This window comes from Argopecten irradians, chromosome 16 (genome assembly GCF_041381155.1).
Source record: "Argopecten irradians isolate NY chromosome 16, Ai_NY, whole genome shotgun sequence".
NCBI lineage: Eukaryota > Metazoa > Mollusca > Bivalvia > Pectinida > Pectinidae > Argopecten > Argopecten irradians.
This window is the reverse complement of record NC_091149.1, coordinates 21,671,135-21,688,641: the sequence shown is the minus strand read 5'-3', so window position 1 is coordinate 21,688,641 and position 17,507 is coordinate 21,671,135. Positions and strand designations below refer to the sequence as shown.

General features: G+C 32.6%; 1 protein-coding gene across 1 annotated transcript; it reads left to right on the top strand.

Annotated features, from left to right (window-relative positions):
- Nucleotides 1–224: 224 nt before the first annotated feature.
- LOC138310270 (fatty acid desaturase 2-like) lies at nucleotides 225–14,483 on the top strand. Its single transcript, XM_069251402.1, has 10 exons — nucleotides 225–530; nucleotides 1,967–2,056; nucleotides 2,633–2,830; nucleotides 3,627–3,728; nucleotides 4,216–4,402; nucleotides 6,956–7,032; nucleotides 7,479–7,576; nucleotides 8,378–8,554; nucleotides 9,345–9,470; nucleotides 9,729–14,483. Exons 1-10 carry the CDS (start codon nucleotides 327–329, stop codon nucleotides 9,778–9,780), a joined length of 1,311 nt encoding a protein of 436 aa, XP_069107503.1. The 5' UTR covers nucleotides 225–326; the 3' UTR covers nucleotides 9,781–14,483.
- The last annotated feature ends 3,024 nt before the right edge of the window (nucleotides 14,484–17,507 follow it).

Below are 17,507 nucleotides of genomic sequence, written 5' to 3'. Positions count from 1 at the left end.
TGTCGCAGTGTCAGTAATTCACTGGTTACTTAACAATTAAGGGGGTAGATAGGTCATGTTTTCCTACACATACAGACTCGTTTCATAACTTTACATTTGAATAGGACCGTAGACAACATATGTTGTGGTTACCAACAGACCACCCTCTATCAACAAAACTGCTTCAAAATCTGTGTGTGTAAAACGTTTGATTTGCGTATTGGCATGACTTAGATTAATTAAGCGTCTGATCAACATCGACTCTTCGTTGCGAAGTGTGTTGTGTAAGTCGGCACGTAGGAAAGTTTACTGTGCCGTTTCGTAACTTGTTCGTGCACTTCGCCAGGATGGGGAAAGGAGGAAAAGCTTCCGAAAATGGATCTGCATTTATGCCTCCTAAGTACGTCTCCATGGATGATGTACGAGAGCACAACCGGAAGGGGGATAGCTGGTTGATGATTGAAGGAAAAGTTTATGATACTAGCCGATGGGGAAGCAAACATCCCGGAGGGGCGAAAATCCTGGGTCATTATGCAGGGGAAGACGCTACGGTGAGATTGTCGTGCATACATGCATGACTTATGGGGATAACATATGATTGATCTATATTAATTGCCGTGTTCAATCACATTTGATTTGTGCAATTCAACCGTTTTACTGTACAGGGAGAGGAAACTAATAGGCTAGCCTAATTAATGGGGAAGATTTGTAGCCAGGACAGGAGAAAATGTAGCGGTCAGACCGGGATTCGAACGAGGGACCTCCGAACACTAGCCGAATGCTCTACCGCTGAACTACATTGTTTCCTATGATGGACTTGTTATAGAATATAACGCAAACTGTTCAATTTTAGTTCAACTATTCAGAAAAAATAGCTAGGCTACTGGTAGTTCGCTAAAACAGACCATAATCGCTGGCTCAAAATTCAGACTGATCGCCTGTAAGCAGAATTTTAAGCCTGCAAGGCTGCAATACATATAATTATGCATGAAGCCTATTGGCAGGCGACCAATTCTCACCATATCACATTCGTTGAATCATGTGTTTTTGAATGGTTACACACAAATTTTCACACTGCTGGTGACCAAAAAATCACTTTGTTATAAACATAGTTTGTTATACAGATAATACAAATATGGGAACCTTGACAGAGAATGCAAATTACTACTATTAATTCTATTATGGCCCTTTCCAGAGGGAAGTGTTCTGGCCAGGCTTAAAATATTGTTGGTTTGCACTTTTCCGACCCAGAATTTTAACAGTGGGTCGGTAGGTAGGTAAAATATTGTATTTTGTCCTGAATTTATTGTGTTCACCAGTGATGTTTCACATTCTAGATGTATGTACCAGAATTTACACATACAGTTTCATTGTGATAATTTTGAAGCCTGGACAAGCAATTGTTCAAAGATAATTATGAAAGTTTTTGTTTTTCTAGACGCTCAGATATCATTGTACAAAATTAAATAAATATTGTCAGAATTTCCCAATAAAAGTTTTTGAGTAGGGCCGTTTCATAGGGGTAGGTCGGGGGAGTGCAAACAATCTTAATTTTAATTTAGGCCTCTCCTATAGTGTTGTCTGGCGAGGTATAGTCCCAGAGTCAAACACGAGGGGACTATACCTAGCCAGACAACACTATAGGAGAACTGTTCACGAGGGAAAGGGCCATAATTAATAGATTTAGCACGTCACATGACATTCATTATGACGTCATATATTTGGTCGTGTGCTCATTCCAGGGGGACTATACTTTAGTATAGTTCCCGTAGTAGTCCGGTATAGTCTCCAGTAGTCAAGAAGGACAGGGAACTGTTGCAAAGTAGACCATGGCTGTTATCCAATAGCATTCCCAGTAATGATCATGTGATGTACTAAATTATAACATTTGTTGTTAGCATGCTCGTTATAAACATGTTTACTGTATATAGTTGCTTTACTTGTAATTATATTATATCATTAATTTATGATGTTATTTTTTCTCTAGGATGCGTGGAAGGCATTTCACAATGACAAAGATTTTGTTAAGAAGTTCATGAAGCCTCTATATGTTGGAGATGTGAAGGATAAAGAAGAGGTATTTAAATTATTCTGGTTCTCTGCATGTCTAACACATGCACAATACTCAATGTTATATAACCTCCAAAAATCCAATTTGAGACAAATGTTTCTGATAATTTCGTATACAATTGAAAGTGTACATACAATTGTTAATTTACAGAAAAAATCATTATTTTAAAAACGTATGTGCTAAAGAAGACATTTACAAAATGAATATCATTTTGATGCAGCTGGCATATATTTTTGGTAAAAGAACTGTTCATTGAATCCTTCTTTTATTGTAAGTAATTAGTGATAAGTGCACCCCGCCCCCCTACAAGTGCTATTTATCCCTTGTGAAGGAGTTGAAGTTATATAAATGATTAAATGCCCCCTCCTATCCTATTAATTAAACATTGGTTTACAACTGTGATATCGATGCTTACCATTTAAGATGTAAATCACGATGTAATAATGCATTTTAATTCTATAGATGAAACAGAAATTTACTTTTTATCCAAAGTATTTGTATCTTAAGTATCTGTACAATGCTCTACAATTATACACAACTGAAAAACACAAATATATACATATTCTCATTTTTTTTTTATAGTCTGACATTCAAGCTGACTTCCGTGCACTAAGAAAACATGTGGAGGAGAACGAGCTATTGAAGACCAAACCTTTGTTCTATGTTCTACATTTAGGACACATTATTCTCCTGGAGATCATGGCTTATTGTCTCATATCCTACATGGGAGGTTCTACAGCCTCGTTTGTTCTTGGTGCCATGATCCTGGCTGTTGGTCAGGTTCGTATGTATTTTCTCTCATACATTTATTTGTATCTACTGGTGTAATACTGGTTTATGCCATATATGCAATACACTTGTGTCGTCTGAGGCTGTATTGCATGCATGGCTAACCATGCACATGCAATACAACTTGACAATGTCACTGTATCAACACAATTACTATTTTCTCAATGAATGTGAACGCTTATATATTTTAATTTTTTTTTTCAAAAACTATTTCTATTATGAATGTAAACAACAGGATTTGCATTAAAAACATTTTCCTGTATCAGTATCAGGAAATTGACTTGTAGTTTTCTTTGAACATATTTCTCAAAATGACATGCTATCGTAATTTCAAAAAATTGTCACAAAGCATAGGGGACGAGAGAAAAATACTCTTTCATTTGCGAAAAAGAGCCTCATATTTAACAACATTTTGTGACCCTATGGTAGAATATCCCTATCCTTTATGTCCACAAATAAAAAAGTAATATTGAACGGCATGTAAACCGGTTTATTTTCATGGTTTCTAACTTTCATGTCTATATGATAATTTTAGAACAATGTAATTTCGTGATTTAGATTACGACGTTTCTATTGTACCTAACTGTACTTACTACTGTAACTTTTGTTAATTTCCCACAGTCTAATCTGACTACCCTGGAAAACACACATTAAAATTTAATTCTATGCAAAGTATGTGGTTTCTTTGTTGTTTGATTAAGATAAGTTATACAACATGTATGGTACATCGTATCTTGTCCTAAATTGTTGAATATTTTTAATTATCGTTTTTTGGCTTTCTTTTCAGGCTCAAGCTGGATGGTCCCAACACGATTATGGCCATATGTCTGTGTTCCCTAGTCACAAAATAAACCACATTTTTCATCATCTAGTAATAGGTCATCTGAAAGTAAGTTGTTGGTCAACATGTTAAACCAATGTGATAAATTCTGTTCAGGGGAAGGGAGATAACTCATTTTCAATATCAAGCTTAAGCTTTTATTTACTTTTGAAGAAAAAACTTGTATGAAGCTAGATTTTAATGATATATTTAAAACAAAACAACAGAACATGGACACTTGTTTTTGATATTTTTTTAAGGTTAAATATATTTGTGAATTTTGAAAATTTTAAAATTAAATTTTATGCTGGTAACAAAAACTTGTACCACTATTGAATTTTAAAATCCTGTTAGGTCACGTATGATGCCATATTTGTAATCTGAAAACCAAAGATTTATTTTTTGTATAACTGTGAAAATGCTGTATTAAACTAATATTAACTGCAAAATTTCTGAGAAGTAGCCTGCTACATGTCTCAGAGTGTCAGTGCTCATTGTTACACAAGTACAAAATTATACTATCTATTATATGACATCTGGATTGATTTTGTCACAGGCAGCGTCTTCCCATTGGTGGAATTTCCGACATTTCCAACATCATGCCAAGCCTAATGTACTGAAGAAGGACCCGGACGTAGATGTAGCCTATCTATTCCTATTGGGTGACTATGTACCTAAATCATGGGCCGAGAAAAAGAAGGGATTCATGCCATATCAGCTTCAGAGTAACTACTGGTTTCTAAGTAAGTGAAAAAGTGATGATTTTAATGTTAGGATGCGTGGACAATCGGTTTATCTTGTGTACATATATAAAATATACAATATTTGACGTGAATAAGCACCCACAGTGAAACTGAGATGTACTTATATCAAATTTTGTGTCTGTCTTTCACAAAAGTATTGCACAAAGAAAATTCTTTATCAATTTTCCAAAGAAATCAAATAGTGACATTTACACAATTCTCACAATAGTGAAATTGTTATCTTAAAAAACGGGGAGGGATACTAAGACCAAAAAAATAATTTGTCTGTTTAGGGTTACATTGGGGAAAAAAATACGGTCGGTAGGTGGGGAGGTTTTTTTTTTAAGTGTCTGTCACTCTAAAATAATGGCCGGAGATAAAAATCCCAACATTTTAATCTTTTTTTTTTTTCCCGTAAAATAGTGGGAACAAAAAGGTTGGGGGTAAAAAGATAGGGTCGGTCTTGTAACCCTAAACAGACATATATTTTTTGATGCTGTGAAACAGCATTCTTAGGTACATTCGGCGAGCCTGTGCTCATCAAAACAATGAAACCACTCAGCGATGAAAATTAAAAGTTGTTTTGTTCATTTCACTTAATACTTGATGGTATGAAAAATAAAACCCCAATATTCAAAACCACAGACATTGAATTTGTACATACATATACACCCTGGATGGAGTGTTTTAAGTGTTCAGTTGGGACTCTATGATATTGGTATTACTCCGAGATAGTAGTCTCCCGAAAATCACGAACAACGCCTTCTTCGCTGTCTTCCTCCGCGGCAGACTGTTTATGGATCTTCCTCCGCGGCAGACTGTTTATTCAAATTTTACGTAATTCATGCTACTGATCGATTATTGTAATCAAATGATAGGAAGGTTACTACAAAAGAAAGTTCTTATAACGCTTATGAAGTTTTTTGTGTTGGTTACATTGATGAACTATATATATATATATATCCGATGATATTATTGCGCAGTAAAAGTTCATAGTTTTGAGTACATTTATGTGTCTGTCACTGGGAGTCGTGTCTTCTTTTTATCGACAACTGCGTTATATTGAAAGGGGAAAGGTACAAAATTTATCAACATAAACATACAAAATATAATGATGATATATATCTATATATGTACGAGAATTTTAAAGCGACAAATAAACTTATATTGCCGTGTAATGTATGGTAGCCTTATGAAGACTTGCTTAAGTCTGATGTATTGCATGAAGTTTTCTTGATGTTAGTGTTCTTATGAATTCAAAATAAATTTGGGTGTTATAAATAACCAAATAATGTACCTTTTACTTGGCAAAAGTATATGGTCATGTTTAATTATGAGTCAAAAGTCGGCAAAGCACAACTCACGGTCTAATGTTCTGCACGATAATATCTCGCCAACCAGTTACTGTTAGGCTTACGAAGACTTGCTAAAGTCCGGTACATTACATGAAGTTTTCTTGATGTTAACGGCTAGCGTTCTTGTGAATTTAAAAGAAATCAGAGTGATATACGCAACGAAATAATGTACCTTTTATTTGGCAAAAGTATCTGGTCATGATTTATTAGTCAAAAGTCGTCAAAGCAACCCATGTAAGTTTTCTAAAAAGGAAACCAAAACATGTCCAGAAATGATAATATTTCTAATGTTATATTTTTCCGAAAATATTCTTCAATGTTAGGTGGATATTAAGATACGGATATGTTTACTTATTATTTTTTGTCTGTGAAGAGACATTGATGAAATTGCTAATTTAGTAATTAAAAAAGAATTATAAAAAATGATACTCAGATTCTGAACGGTTTCATTGGTGTCAAAATCGTTAGAAATAATTTAAATGTAAAATTGATTTCAGTTATTTCAGGAAAATGAGTTATTCAACTTATTATTCTTGAAAAACCTTAAAATATCATAAAATAAATAATACGGTATACTGTAAATATATTTTGTTAAGCTCCCAAATTCAACACTGCACACTTAAAGTATACTTAATTCAATATTTAAATGAAAAACCAATTTCTTTCTTATTTGGTTTGGATCCTTCAATCACAGCATCTATGAGTGGCCTTGGCACTTTGATTTTGGCCTTATTCTGTATTTGCATATTATAGAGTTGTCTGCCTTTGTGGGCAGTGACATCATTTGTTTCTGAGCGTAACATCATACTTTTCAGAGAAAACAATGTGAATTTTGCTATTCAAAAGGGAAACCTAACTGCAAGGGGAGATAACTCTGTAATAAGCAAGGGCGGAAAAGGGATGATAGCATTTATTAAGTTGAATACTAGTTATTTTTTTGTTTTTTTGTTTTTTGTTTTTCCCATTTACCCATTAGGATTCAAGTTTGTGAACATGTGAGTGACTTTTCAGGCATTAGCTACTTATTTTGGGAATTTGGTAAAAAAATAAAAAATATATATATAATTGATTTCTACCTTTATATATAATATGTTCTCTGATGCCGAATAGTTATTTTATATCATATGTACAATGTATTTCATTAGCAATTCTGACCAAACCTATAGTACATTATATAGCTTTTTTTTTTTTTTTTCAGTTGGACCACCATTGCTTCTGCCTATATATTTCCACATAGAGAACCTGATGTTTGTTTTCAAACGACGAGATTGGGTGGTAAGTTGTTTCTTTGACACGAAGTCTTTAACCACATAATTGGCCTGTTCAGTCATATCTTACTGCCATATTATAAATATCTTCTGAGTGAAAAATATGACAAATTATAAATGCCTGCAAAGACATGACGTCACAATCAAAAGGTCACAATGAGAACGTACCTGCAAGGGCAGATATCACTTTAGTATGTGATGATGGAATAATGTGTTTTTTTATGAATGGCTGGAAAAATATTATTTAAAACATATCTCGTTTTTCTTCTATATCCCATGCTTTGGATCAGATTTGTAACATTGATAATGATGAAGTAGAATATATAATATACAATGTGCAGTTAAATACTATGTCAACAGTCACAATATTTTTTTTCACAACTGATTAACTTATTATCTATTATCATAGAGTAACATATGTTGATATTTTCTTTTTTCTTATCACTGCCACAGGACTTGGGTATGACGATAACTTTCTTCTTCCGTTGGTTCTACCTTTACACCCCATTTTTCGGTGGATGGGGAGTGTTTTGGCTCTACATGTTTACAAGGTAAGTGTCATATTCTACAAACTGATTAAAATACAGAGTATGTCGTCATCTGGTCCAAAGAGCACAACTAAGAACATAAGTGGGCCAAAGTGGTGTTTTCAATTAATGTAGCAATGTATAGAAAATTATACATTTGATCTGGAGTAGAGTTGGTTCATTTTTTTTTTGTATAAAGGTCATCAAAAATGAGCCCATATGGGATGTTGTCAGATCCTCTATTGAACAGAGTCATGGTTTAAAATCCCATGTGGAGCAATGCCAGGTCTAGTTGCTGGTGGGTGGTTTTTCTTCGGATACTCTGACCTTTTTCCACCAACAAACTTTGCACATTCTTTAACGACACTGGCTGTAATAGGATGTTATACCAACCAAATGTTAACCCATTTACTTACCATTTGAAGCATCCTTGATACTCCAGGGGTTATTATCACTGTTGTTATATCCATCCCTGGAATATGTCATAAGATTGATGACAGTTCAAATTCAGGAGAAAATAATTGACCAATCACAGACCTGTAGAGTCTTTCTTTGAAGATAACAGAGATAGTGACATCTGACTTTAAAGTCACACAGTCATGATCAACTGATGTACATCAAAGAACCAATTTACCTGTCTCATTCATAGTCACACACAGATTCTTCAGTTTTGCTAGGACATAATATAGGAGTTGATGTAATTATACAGTGATAGATACATATGAAGGGATGACTGCGTAAGATCTTTATCCCATTCATATAGATATTATTCCTTTGATATTATAAAAAGTTGGTCACACTTGTTTTAACTTTGTGGTTGTATAGATTCCTGGAAAGTCACTGGTTTACTTGGGTCACCCAGATGAGCCACATCCCCATGAAGATTGAGCACGACAAACAGATGGACTGGTTCTCCATGCAGCTAGCCACGACATGTAATGTGGAGCCAGGATATTTTAATGACTGGTTTACGGGACACCTCAACTACCAAGTCGAGCACCAGTAAGTCATAATTCACAACATGTAGTTATCTGCCCTTGTTTCTCTTTATATAAGAAATTTTACAGAAATGTCTAAAATGGAATTATCTGCCCTTGTTTCTCTTTATTGATATGAGAAATTCAACAGAAATGTCTATAACAGGGAATTATCTGCCCTTGTTTCTCTTTATTTATATGAGAAATTCTACAGAAATGTCTATAACATGGAATAATCTGCCCTTGTTTCTCTTTATTTATATGAGAAATTTTACAGAAATGTCTATAACATGGAATTATCTGCCCTTGTTTCTCTTTATTTATATGAGAAATTCTACAGAAATGTCTACAACACAATCTAATTAAAATTAGAACTTCTATGTCGCTCTCCGTACCGAGCGGACGGTACGGAGAGCGACATAGAAGTTCTAATTTTATAATTAGATTGGTCTACAACATGGAATAATCTGCCCTTGTTTCTCTTTATATGATATGAGAAATTTTACAGAAATGTCTATAACATGGAATTATCTGTCCTTGTTTCTCTTTATTTATAAGATATTTTTTCACAGTTATTGGCTGTTGTAGGGAAAGGTGTGTCAGAAACGTTTTCTCTCTCCATGCAAAATGATATAAAAGATACTTGTACAATAAAATGATACATTGGAAAATAAAATCATCAGAGATCATGGTCAAATATGATAAATCATTGATCATGAAAATTAAATAAAGCATGTAGAACTGATTATTATATGATATCTCATTTCCAACTAAAAGTATCAAATTGTTTTAATTCATTACTGTTCTTTCTTCAGTCTGTTCCCAACTATGCCACGACACAACTTGCACAAGATCGTGCCTCAGGTGCGAGCTATCTGCAAGAAACACAACATACCATACCGATGCAAATCTCTTTACGGAGCATTCGCAGACATTGTGCAGTAAGTACCTTCATACCATCCAAAAGTTGTACTGTTTTGATAACTTAAACATTTTTTTGTTTTTGAAATATGGTAATTATATAACCACAACCAGGTAAAACACCATTTTAATAGTCAAAACTGTTCTTTTCTATTTACATAATAAATCTATGATTTTCAGTTTTATTTTTTTTTAATTATGAATTTTAAGAATGAAAGAAATGCTTGTAATATGTACATTAAAGATTTTATGTTTAACTTTGCATTCTTGTTTTTCAGCTCTCTAAAGAGGTCAGGTGATATCTGGTATGAAGCTCGCTACGAAGGGTAGACTTGTATGATTTCTTGTACACTGTGATAATATTCAAGCATTACAATCAGACTTTTAATGTGATTTAAAATCTATTTTCTATGGTGATAATTCTTACGTAAATATTTCTGTAACATTGAACAATTTGTAAATGTCTGAAGTGAATTGCTGCGATCATATGAATTTCCTTCAACTATTTTTAATTGTATTTGATCAATTCAAAATTCAAATCACTTTATAAATATTTATGTTTTTTTTTCTTTGTAACAACATTTTTGTTTTTTAAATAGATAAGTTTTCATATTTAATATGCTGAAGCTAACAGCTTATTATTTAGCAAAACTTGTAACAGTAAATAGTTTGGATCCCTTTGATCTCCTGCACACCTTGGCGACGATCAATTTGCAAAACATTTTTGATCGGCTGACCAATCAGGGACCAGTATCAGTGTGAATGTAACAGTGATATCGCTGTAAGTTTATTCCATAATTGATTAAATGCTGAAGAAATACTGAAAATAAAAATCAAATAGATTTTGTTATCAATAATTCAAGCCGTCCAATAATTTTTGAGTCTTTTTCTAATTTTGAAATTGAACAGCAAAATTTAGTATTTATGATGCTCTTCCCTTGAACATGAGGTTTGGTTAAATCAGGAAATAATAAAAGTTTGTTTTATCTGTTCCTGTTATTGTTAGATATTCTTTATAAAAGTATATGTCTCTATAACACACTGTATTATTTCCTTTACACAATACAATCTAATTCTATTTCATGGTATTTCTCAAAAATATGCAAGAAATCTGTATGGTATTTTTTGTTGGTTTTTTTTTGTTTTTTTTGGGTTTTTTTTTTTTTTGTGCAAATCAGTTTATTGATTTGTTATGAAGAAATAAATACTGTTGATATTTTTTATTTTAAAGGAATTAAAAGTTTGACTAATATCATGTTATTTTAAAATGTGGTCAACAGGTATTAATTAAAAATAATAACATGCAATTCCCTTCTTCCGTAGGTCACAAAATAATAGTGTCTTACCATATACATGCAATGGTCATGACTTCAAAGTTTTGAGATTTTGTTTATTGATTTTATAAAATGTTTTCAATCTTTGCACAAAGTTTTACCTGAAAATATGTCTTTTAAGTGTTTATTTTCAAGAACTTAAATTGTGAGATGAACAAATGTGTCAAAATGGTTCATATTGTAATTAAGGGTTCTATTCATATTTCAATTATATGTTTATGCTAGTAAAAATATATATAATTATTCAATATATTTTTTAGCGAAATAATCACACCAGAAGTTGCCTATTTCCTATTGTTTCTAGTCTTTGCTGAAATCTACAGTATTACTATACGTACGACCTAAACCTATTTTTCTATTATATTTTAACCTATATTACATCTTTGCACATAAAACATCATCTGTCCTTGTTGTAGGTACATGCATTGTATTGACTGATGTCCTGTGGTGTTTTTGCAAATGTAGCGTTATATTTTTAGAGAAAACAACAAGAATTACTGATTTCACAATTTATACCTTCCCTCAAGGGCAATAACTCTGTAACATGCAAAGACACAATATTGTTTACTATGCAAGTATGTAAGTATCTAGCTACAATGTAATAGAATTGTACATAGAAGTATATACTGGTATGAATATTAAATATCTAGAAAAGTATGAAATAGTGTCAAAAACATTGAATGAACTTACAGTTTTTTTAAAAAGAATCATCTTAATGGTTATCTTGTCAATTATATCTGTGACGATAGAGTTATGTCCCTTTACTAAATTATTTTTAATATTAAACAAGTCATGTCCCAAAAATTCTAATGGCATTCTCTATTCTATCATGAATTGTTGAAGATTGTGTTCATTAAGGTAGATTTTTGCCAAAAAGTGTTTATGGTTTTGTTTGTAAATATTTTTTTAAATTTATTGATAATTTTTTTTTATTGAAAATGTACATGAATACATGTGCCTCTTTATCAGACTAATATTTCCTGTAAGTTTTCTTTTGTCGAGACACAACATCCATGCATAATTGTTGTAAGTGTGAATCAGAAAGATCTTGACATTGATAGTATTAGTGTTACATTATATGAAAGACATGAAAGTGCCATTATGGAACAGTTATACAAGTACAATAAGGCTTTCTCTATGTATTTTGTTTGTGATTTGATGTTTTCTGTGTGAATATATTGTGCTATGACCAACATTTTTATAAAACCAAACTTTGCCTTATTATTCAATAAGAAAAATGAGAAGCAGTTTTGTTTACAACAAGATTTTAGAAGTATTTTCTATAAGTGCTTTAAAACTTAAGTTTAAACAAATAATATCTTTGATTGTTAGAGGATCTGATTTCAATAATGACATGTAACAGCTGATAAAAAGGTAATTGAATTGTATTATTTACTTATTTTATAAATAATGCTATGAATTATATAAACCTGTATGATACGACATTGTTGAAAAAAAAGATATGGATATAAAGTCTGTTTAATCATTGTATTTCTTTATTATTTTATTTATTTCACACATGCATTTAATGATACTGATGTGACATTTTGTTCACGTATGTAGTAATGTATCGTTTGTGTTTTGAGTTATTTTATAATTTATAATTCTTGAAATTAATTTCCTATCATATGAAAATTAGTTTGCACCATTGGTATCTGTATATAACAATTGATCATCCTCGAGATACAGGGTCTTACTTTTGTTTTTTTTAAGTTTGATGAATTATTCTCTTTTAAAAACAATATTATAAGAAGTAATATCACGAAAAAAGGATAAAGCCTTTATGAAATGTGAATTTCTGAATACCATTTTGTTATTAGAAATTTAGATTTAGTGAAAACTGATATTGTTTAGATTAGATAATATTGAACAAAACCAGCATTTTAGATTAGTAATAATTATTGGTTATAATGGTCTTAAAAGAGAAAAAGTGTTACCAAATTATAGACACGACGATATTTGGCTTCTGATTTGTGAGCAAATTAAGGTCTTATGACCATGATTTGTTGCCTATTTAGTAGAGTGTCCAATTCATTGATGTTTATTTCCTAAAATGATAATTTTGCTGCTGAAGAATTGTTTACCAGTAATTGTAGTTTGTTTATTTTTCATCATTATTCAGATTGTAAAGCCTTAAGTGTGCTTAAACATTAATTCAGCATTAGTACTGACCTTTAGCATTATTTAATTGTGCTACATATATCAAATATATTATTATATGTATGTTTAATTACTGAACAATAGAGACTATCTTATTTCTTGTAATGTCCACAATTATCAAAAATTGACGAACAGAAGAAGACTTGATTTTAGATTCTGATTAACATAAATGGTATAGAGTACACACTCTGCAAATAGTAGCAGTATAAACTGGCTTTAGATATTTCAACACTCACAAACAATTTTTTTTCCTTGGCAGCGAGCGGGAGGTGGGTGGAGGGGTATAATGAAAGATGAGAAAAGTGATTTATTCAAATACAATTTCTCTGCTTGATTAAGTCCGTTGGAAATATTTATGCAACAACCTTTTCAAGGAACTTCTTTCTGAGTCAATATCATATATGCATAAATTATTATTTATACATATTTGATCAATGTTATTAGGAGGGAACTCATTCTAAGGGAGGTAAGTCTAAGAAAGGGTGGGAGTGGGTTGTGGTTATAGGGGGTAGACAAACATAGTTAGAGGGCCACAATGGTTAATATTTCATCTGTGAAATATCAGCTATATATCATTTAAACCTTATACTTGTATCTGATATATGTTTTTAACTTCTTCTATGTAGTAGAATATTCTACAGATCATTTTTAATTTGGTCATTCCTAACAAATTGGTAGTCCTTCCTCAGTAAAGATGTTACTGGTTAGTAGGATAGGAAAGGCATTGAAAAGTTGAGAATTGTTTTAGAATTCCGATCAACATACTCATATACAGGTATTGATTTGAATATCACAACAGAAGCATAATATAAGTCAATCAAACAGCTGAAATAAATTCACTGGCGTACTGATTTAGCAGTCAATTAATCAAATTAAGTTCTATATCATAACTAACAGGTAATAATAAAAGCAGAAAATTTATTACTGCAAAAATATCTTTATTAAATCTAGATTGCAAAATCTTTTGGGAAAGTTGTTTAGGCATGAACATGTGAATTCAACATAAAAATTGGGTTAAATTATGTACTTCAATCAATACAGTACTTGTATTGTCATTGAATCTGTTATCATTGTGCCTGAATGATCTAATTTCTACAAGCTCAAGACAAAATACTGTTAACGTACATACTTTAGTGGTAGTCATGTTTTAGCCTTTTTTTTACACCAGAAAAAATGTACGAATCTTGGTATACTGATGTGCTAATTGTATGAGAAACACATATTTACTATGTATAGTATATTTGTTTCTGATTTTATCAATAACAACACCCACATCATTGACAGGTGGATCATTGCATAAACTTTTTTAAATCAATTACACATAGATGCTAAAATGTGATTTCCAGAGAATATGAACGTCTCCAGTATTTTATGATGAACAGTTTGATGTTGCATGCATCTATATATAATATATTATAATTTCTTATTAATTAAGTATAATATCTATTTTCTCATTTGAACTGACTTTGAAGAACATTTACAATATATGTGTTTTGTATTTTCAAGTTAACTATTTTGCAATACATTTTAACAATTGGACCATTCTTTGTTTGTTTTTATTTATTTTAATTATGCAGATTTCCACTTACATGTATAGAAGACCAGGAAAAAACACACGTTATTCCTGTCGAGTGCCCCGACCAGGAATATTGAACCGGGGTCTCCTTTGTAAAAAATTACGGCCCTACCGACTGAGACAAAGAAGTATGCTCCTTTAACACTATGTACATGTACGAAGTGACAATACCGACCCGCTCCTTTTACACTACCTACTCCCTTTGTTTCGTAGATTTCCTTAATCCCAACCCGAGACTAATTACTTAGCCTTACGTGGGTTATTTAGCTGTGCTTCAATGTAGAAAACCAGGTACAATACACACACGATTCCTGTCGAGTGCCCCGACCAGGAATCGAACCCGGGTCTCCGGCGTGGAAATCTACGGCTCTACCGACTGAGACAAAGAAGCGGGTCTCCGGCGTGGAAATCTACGGCTCTACCAACTGAGACAAAGAAGCATGTTCCGTCGGCTGAGTGACAGACAGCGTATTTAACATGTACGAATACAAACCACACCGACCCGCTCCTTTCACATAGATGTATGAATGTGTGTCATGAAGCTATTGTCACCCAAGACAAAATATTACTTCACATAATAGAGAAAAGAAACGTCTAGTGGTTTAAGATTTGTGAGGATACATAATTTTATTCTCGATTTGTTATATCGCATCCGATGGTGGCCAACTTTGAAGTATGGCGAGACTAAGCAAATGAGCCAATCAATAACACAACACAATAAGAAGTATTTTGCAATTGGCTTACCATCATCAGATGTAAGCTATTCATCGACTTTCTTCTGTGGTCCGTCGTCCGTCCATCTATTCTTCCATCTTTTCTCATTCCCCCCTTTGGAACTTTTTAATTGACACAAAGTCTACCTAGCAGCAACACACTTCAATGGCTAGAATTTAAACGGATGATTGCAATGTGTCTGGAATTTATCCCAAACGAACACACAACTTAAAGTCCATGGCCTATCAATTTATATTGAGAAAAAAACCCATGTCTTCTGCCAACCATAACTTCAAAATCCAAACTAAAGATTGTTAATGTGCTGTTTTCTTGCATTATGTATAGTTATAGAGATCAATATTTCAGCCTCAAACTAAAATGTCAGCGATATCCGGTCAGATACAACGGTTTAGTCTATTATACTTAAATAAATCAGAGATGGCCGTCTGTAGCGTAACATGCTTTCCGATTATGTCCAAAATGGAATTGGAACAAAATATGCAATTTGTATTAAGAGAAATGTAAAAACAGGAAATGTATATACGAGAAAAATATTCGGTTAGTAACCGGTACAGTGTACATTGTGAAGAAAAACCCAAAATCCAAAGCTAACCAAAACATCCAATTTACTAAAGATTCTTTCAGTGGTCTATGAGATATAAAATTTTAGTCATATTGATTTTTGATCGACACAATAATGCATTTTGCTTTAACGAGCAATGTAAATCAAGATGGGCCTACACATGGAATAAGAAATATTCATTTATTATCTACCAATTACCCACCCTCGATATTCTAGGGGATACTATCACTGACGTTATAGCCACTCCATCTCATATAGTGAACTGGAGGAAATGCCTCTCTTTACTTCTTTCCCTCAGATGTATTTTGTGTTTCATTGTCTCTCTTTACTCCTTTTCGCAGATGTGTTTTGTGTTTCAATGTCTCTCTTTACTCCTTTTCGCAGATGTGTTTTGTGTTTCAATGTCTCTCTTTACTCCTTTTCCTCAGATGTATTTTGTGTTTCAATGTCTCTCTTTACTTCCTTTCCTCAGATGTATTTTGTGTTTCAATGTCTCTCTTTACTCCTTTCCTCAGATATATTTTGTGTTCATTGTCTCTCTTTACTCTTTCGATTAGATTTTTGTGTTTCATTGTTCTCTTTACTCATTTCCTCAGATGTATTTTGTGTTTCATTGTCTCTCTTTACTCCTTTCCTAGATGTTTTTGTGTTCATTGTCTCTCTTTCCTTTCTCAGATGTATTTTGTGTTCATTGTCTCTCTTTACTCCTTTCCTAGATGTATTTTGTGTTTCATTGTCTCTCTTACTCTTTCACATGTTCTCTTACTTTCCTCAGATGTATTTTGTGTTTATTGTCTCTCTTTACTCCTTTCCTCAGATGTATTTTGTGTTTCATTGTCTCTCTTTACTCCTTTCCTCAGATGTATTTTGTGTTTCATTGTCTCTCTTTACTCCTTTTCCTCAGATGTATTTTGTGTTTCAATGTCTCTCTTTACTCCTTTCCTCAGATGTATTTTGTGTTTCAATGTCTCTCTTTACTCCTTTCCTCAGATGTATTTTGTGGTTCATTGTCTCTCTTTACTCCTTTCCTCAGATGTATTTTGTGTTTCAATGTCTCTCTTTACTCCTTTCCTGAGATGTTTTTGTGGTTTCATTGTCTCTCTTTACTCCTTTCCTCAGATGTATTTTGTGTTTCAATGTCTCTCTTTACTCCTTTCCTTAGATGTATTTTGTGTTTCAATGTCTCTCTTTACTCCTTTCCTCAGATGTATTTTGTGTTTCAATGTCTCTCTTTACTCCTTTCCTTAGATGTATTTTGTGTTTCAATGTCTCTCTTTACTCCTTTCCTTAGATGTATTTTGTGTTTCAATGTCTCTCTTTACTCCTTTCCTTAGATGTATTTTGTGTTTTCATTGTCTCTCTTTACTCCTTTCCGCAGATGTATTTTGTGTTTCAATGTCTCTCTTTACTCCTTTCCGCAGATGTATTTTGTGTTTCAATGTCTCTCTTTACTCCTTTCCTGAGATGTATTTTGTGGTTCATTGTCTCTCTTTACTTCTTTCCTCAGATGTATTTTGTGTTTCATTGTCTCTCTTTACTCCTTTCCGCAGATGTATTTTGTGTTTCAATGTCTCTCTTTACTCCTTTCCTCAGATGTATTTTGTGTTTCATTGTATCTCTTTACTTCTTTCCTCAGATGTATTTTGTGTTTCAATGTCTCTCTTTACTCCTTTCCTTAGATGTATTTTGT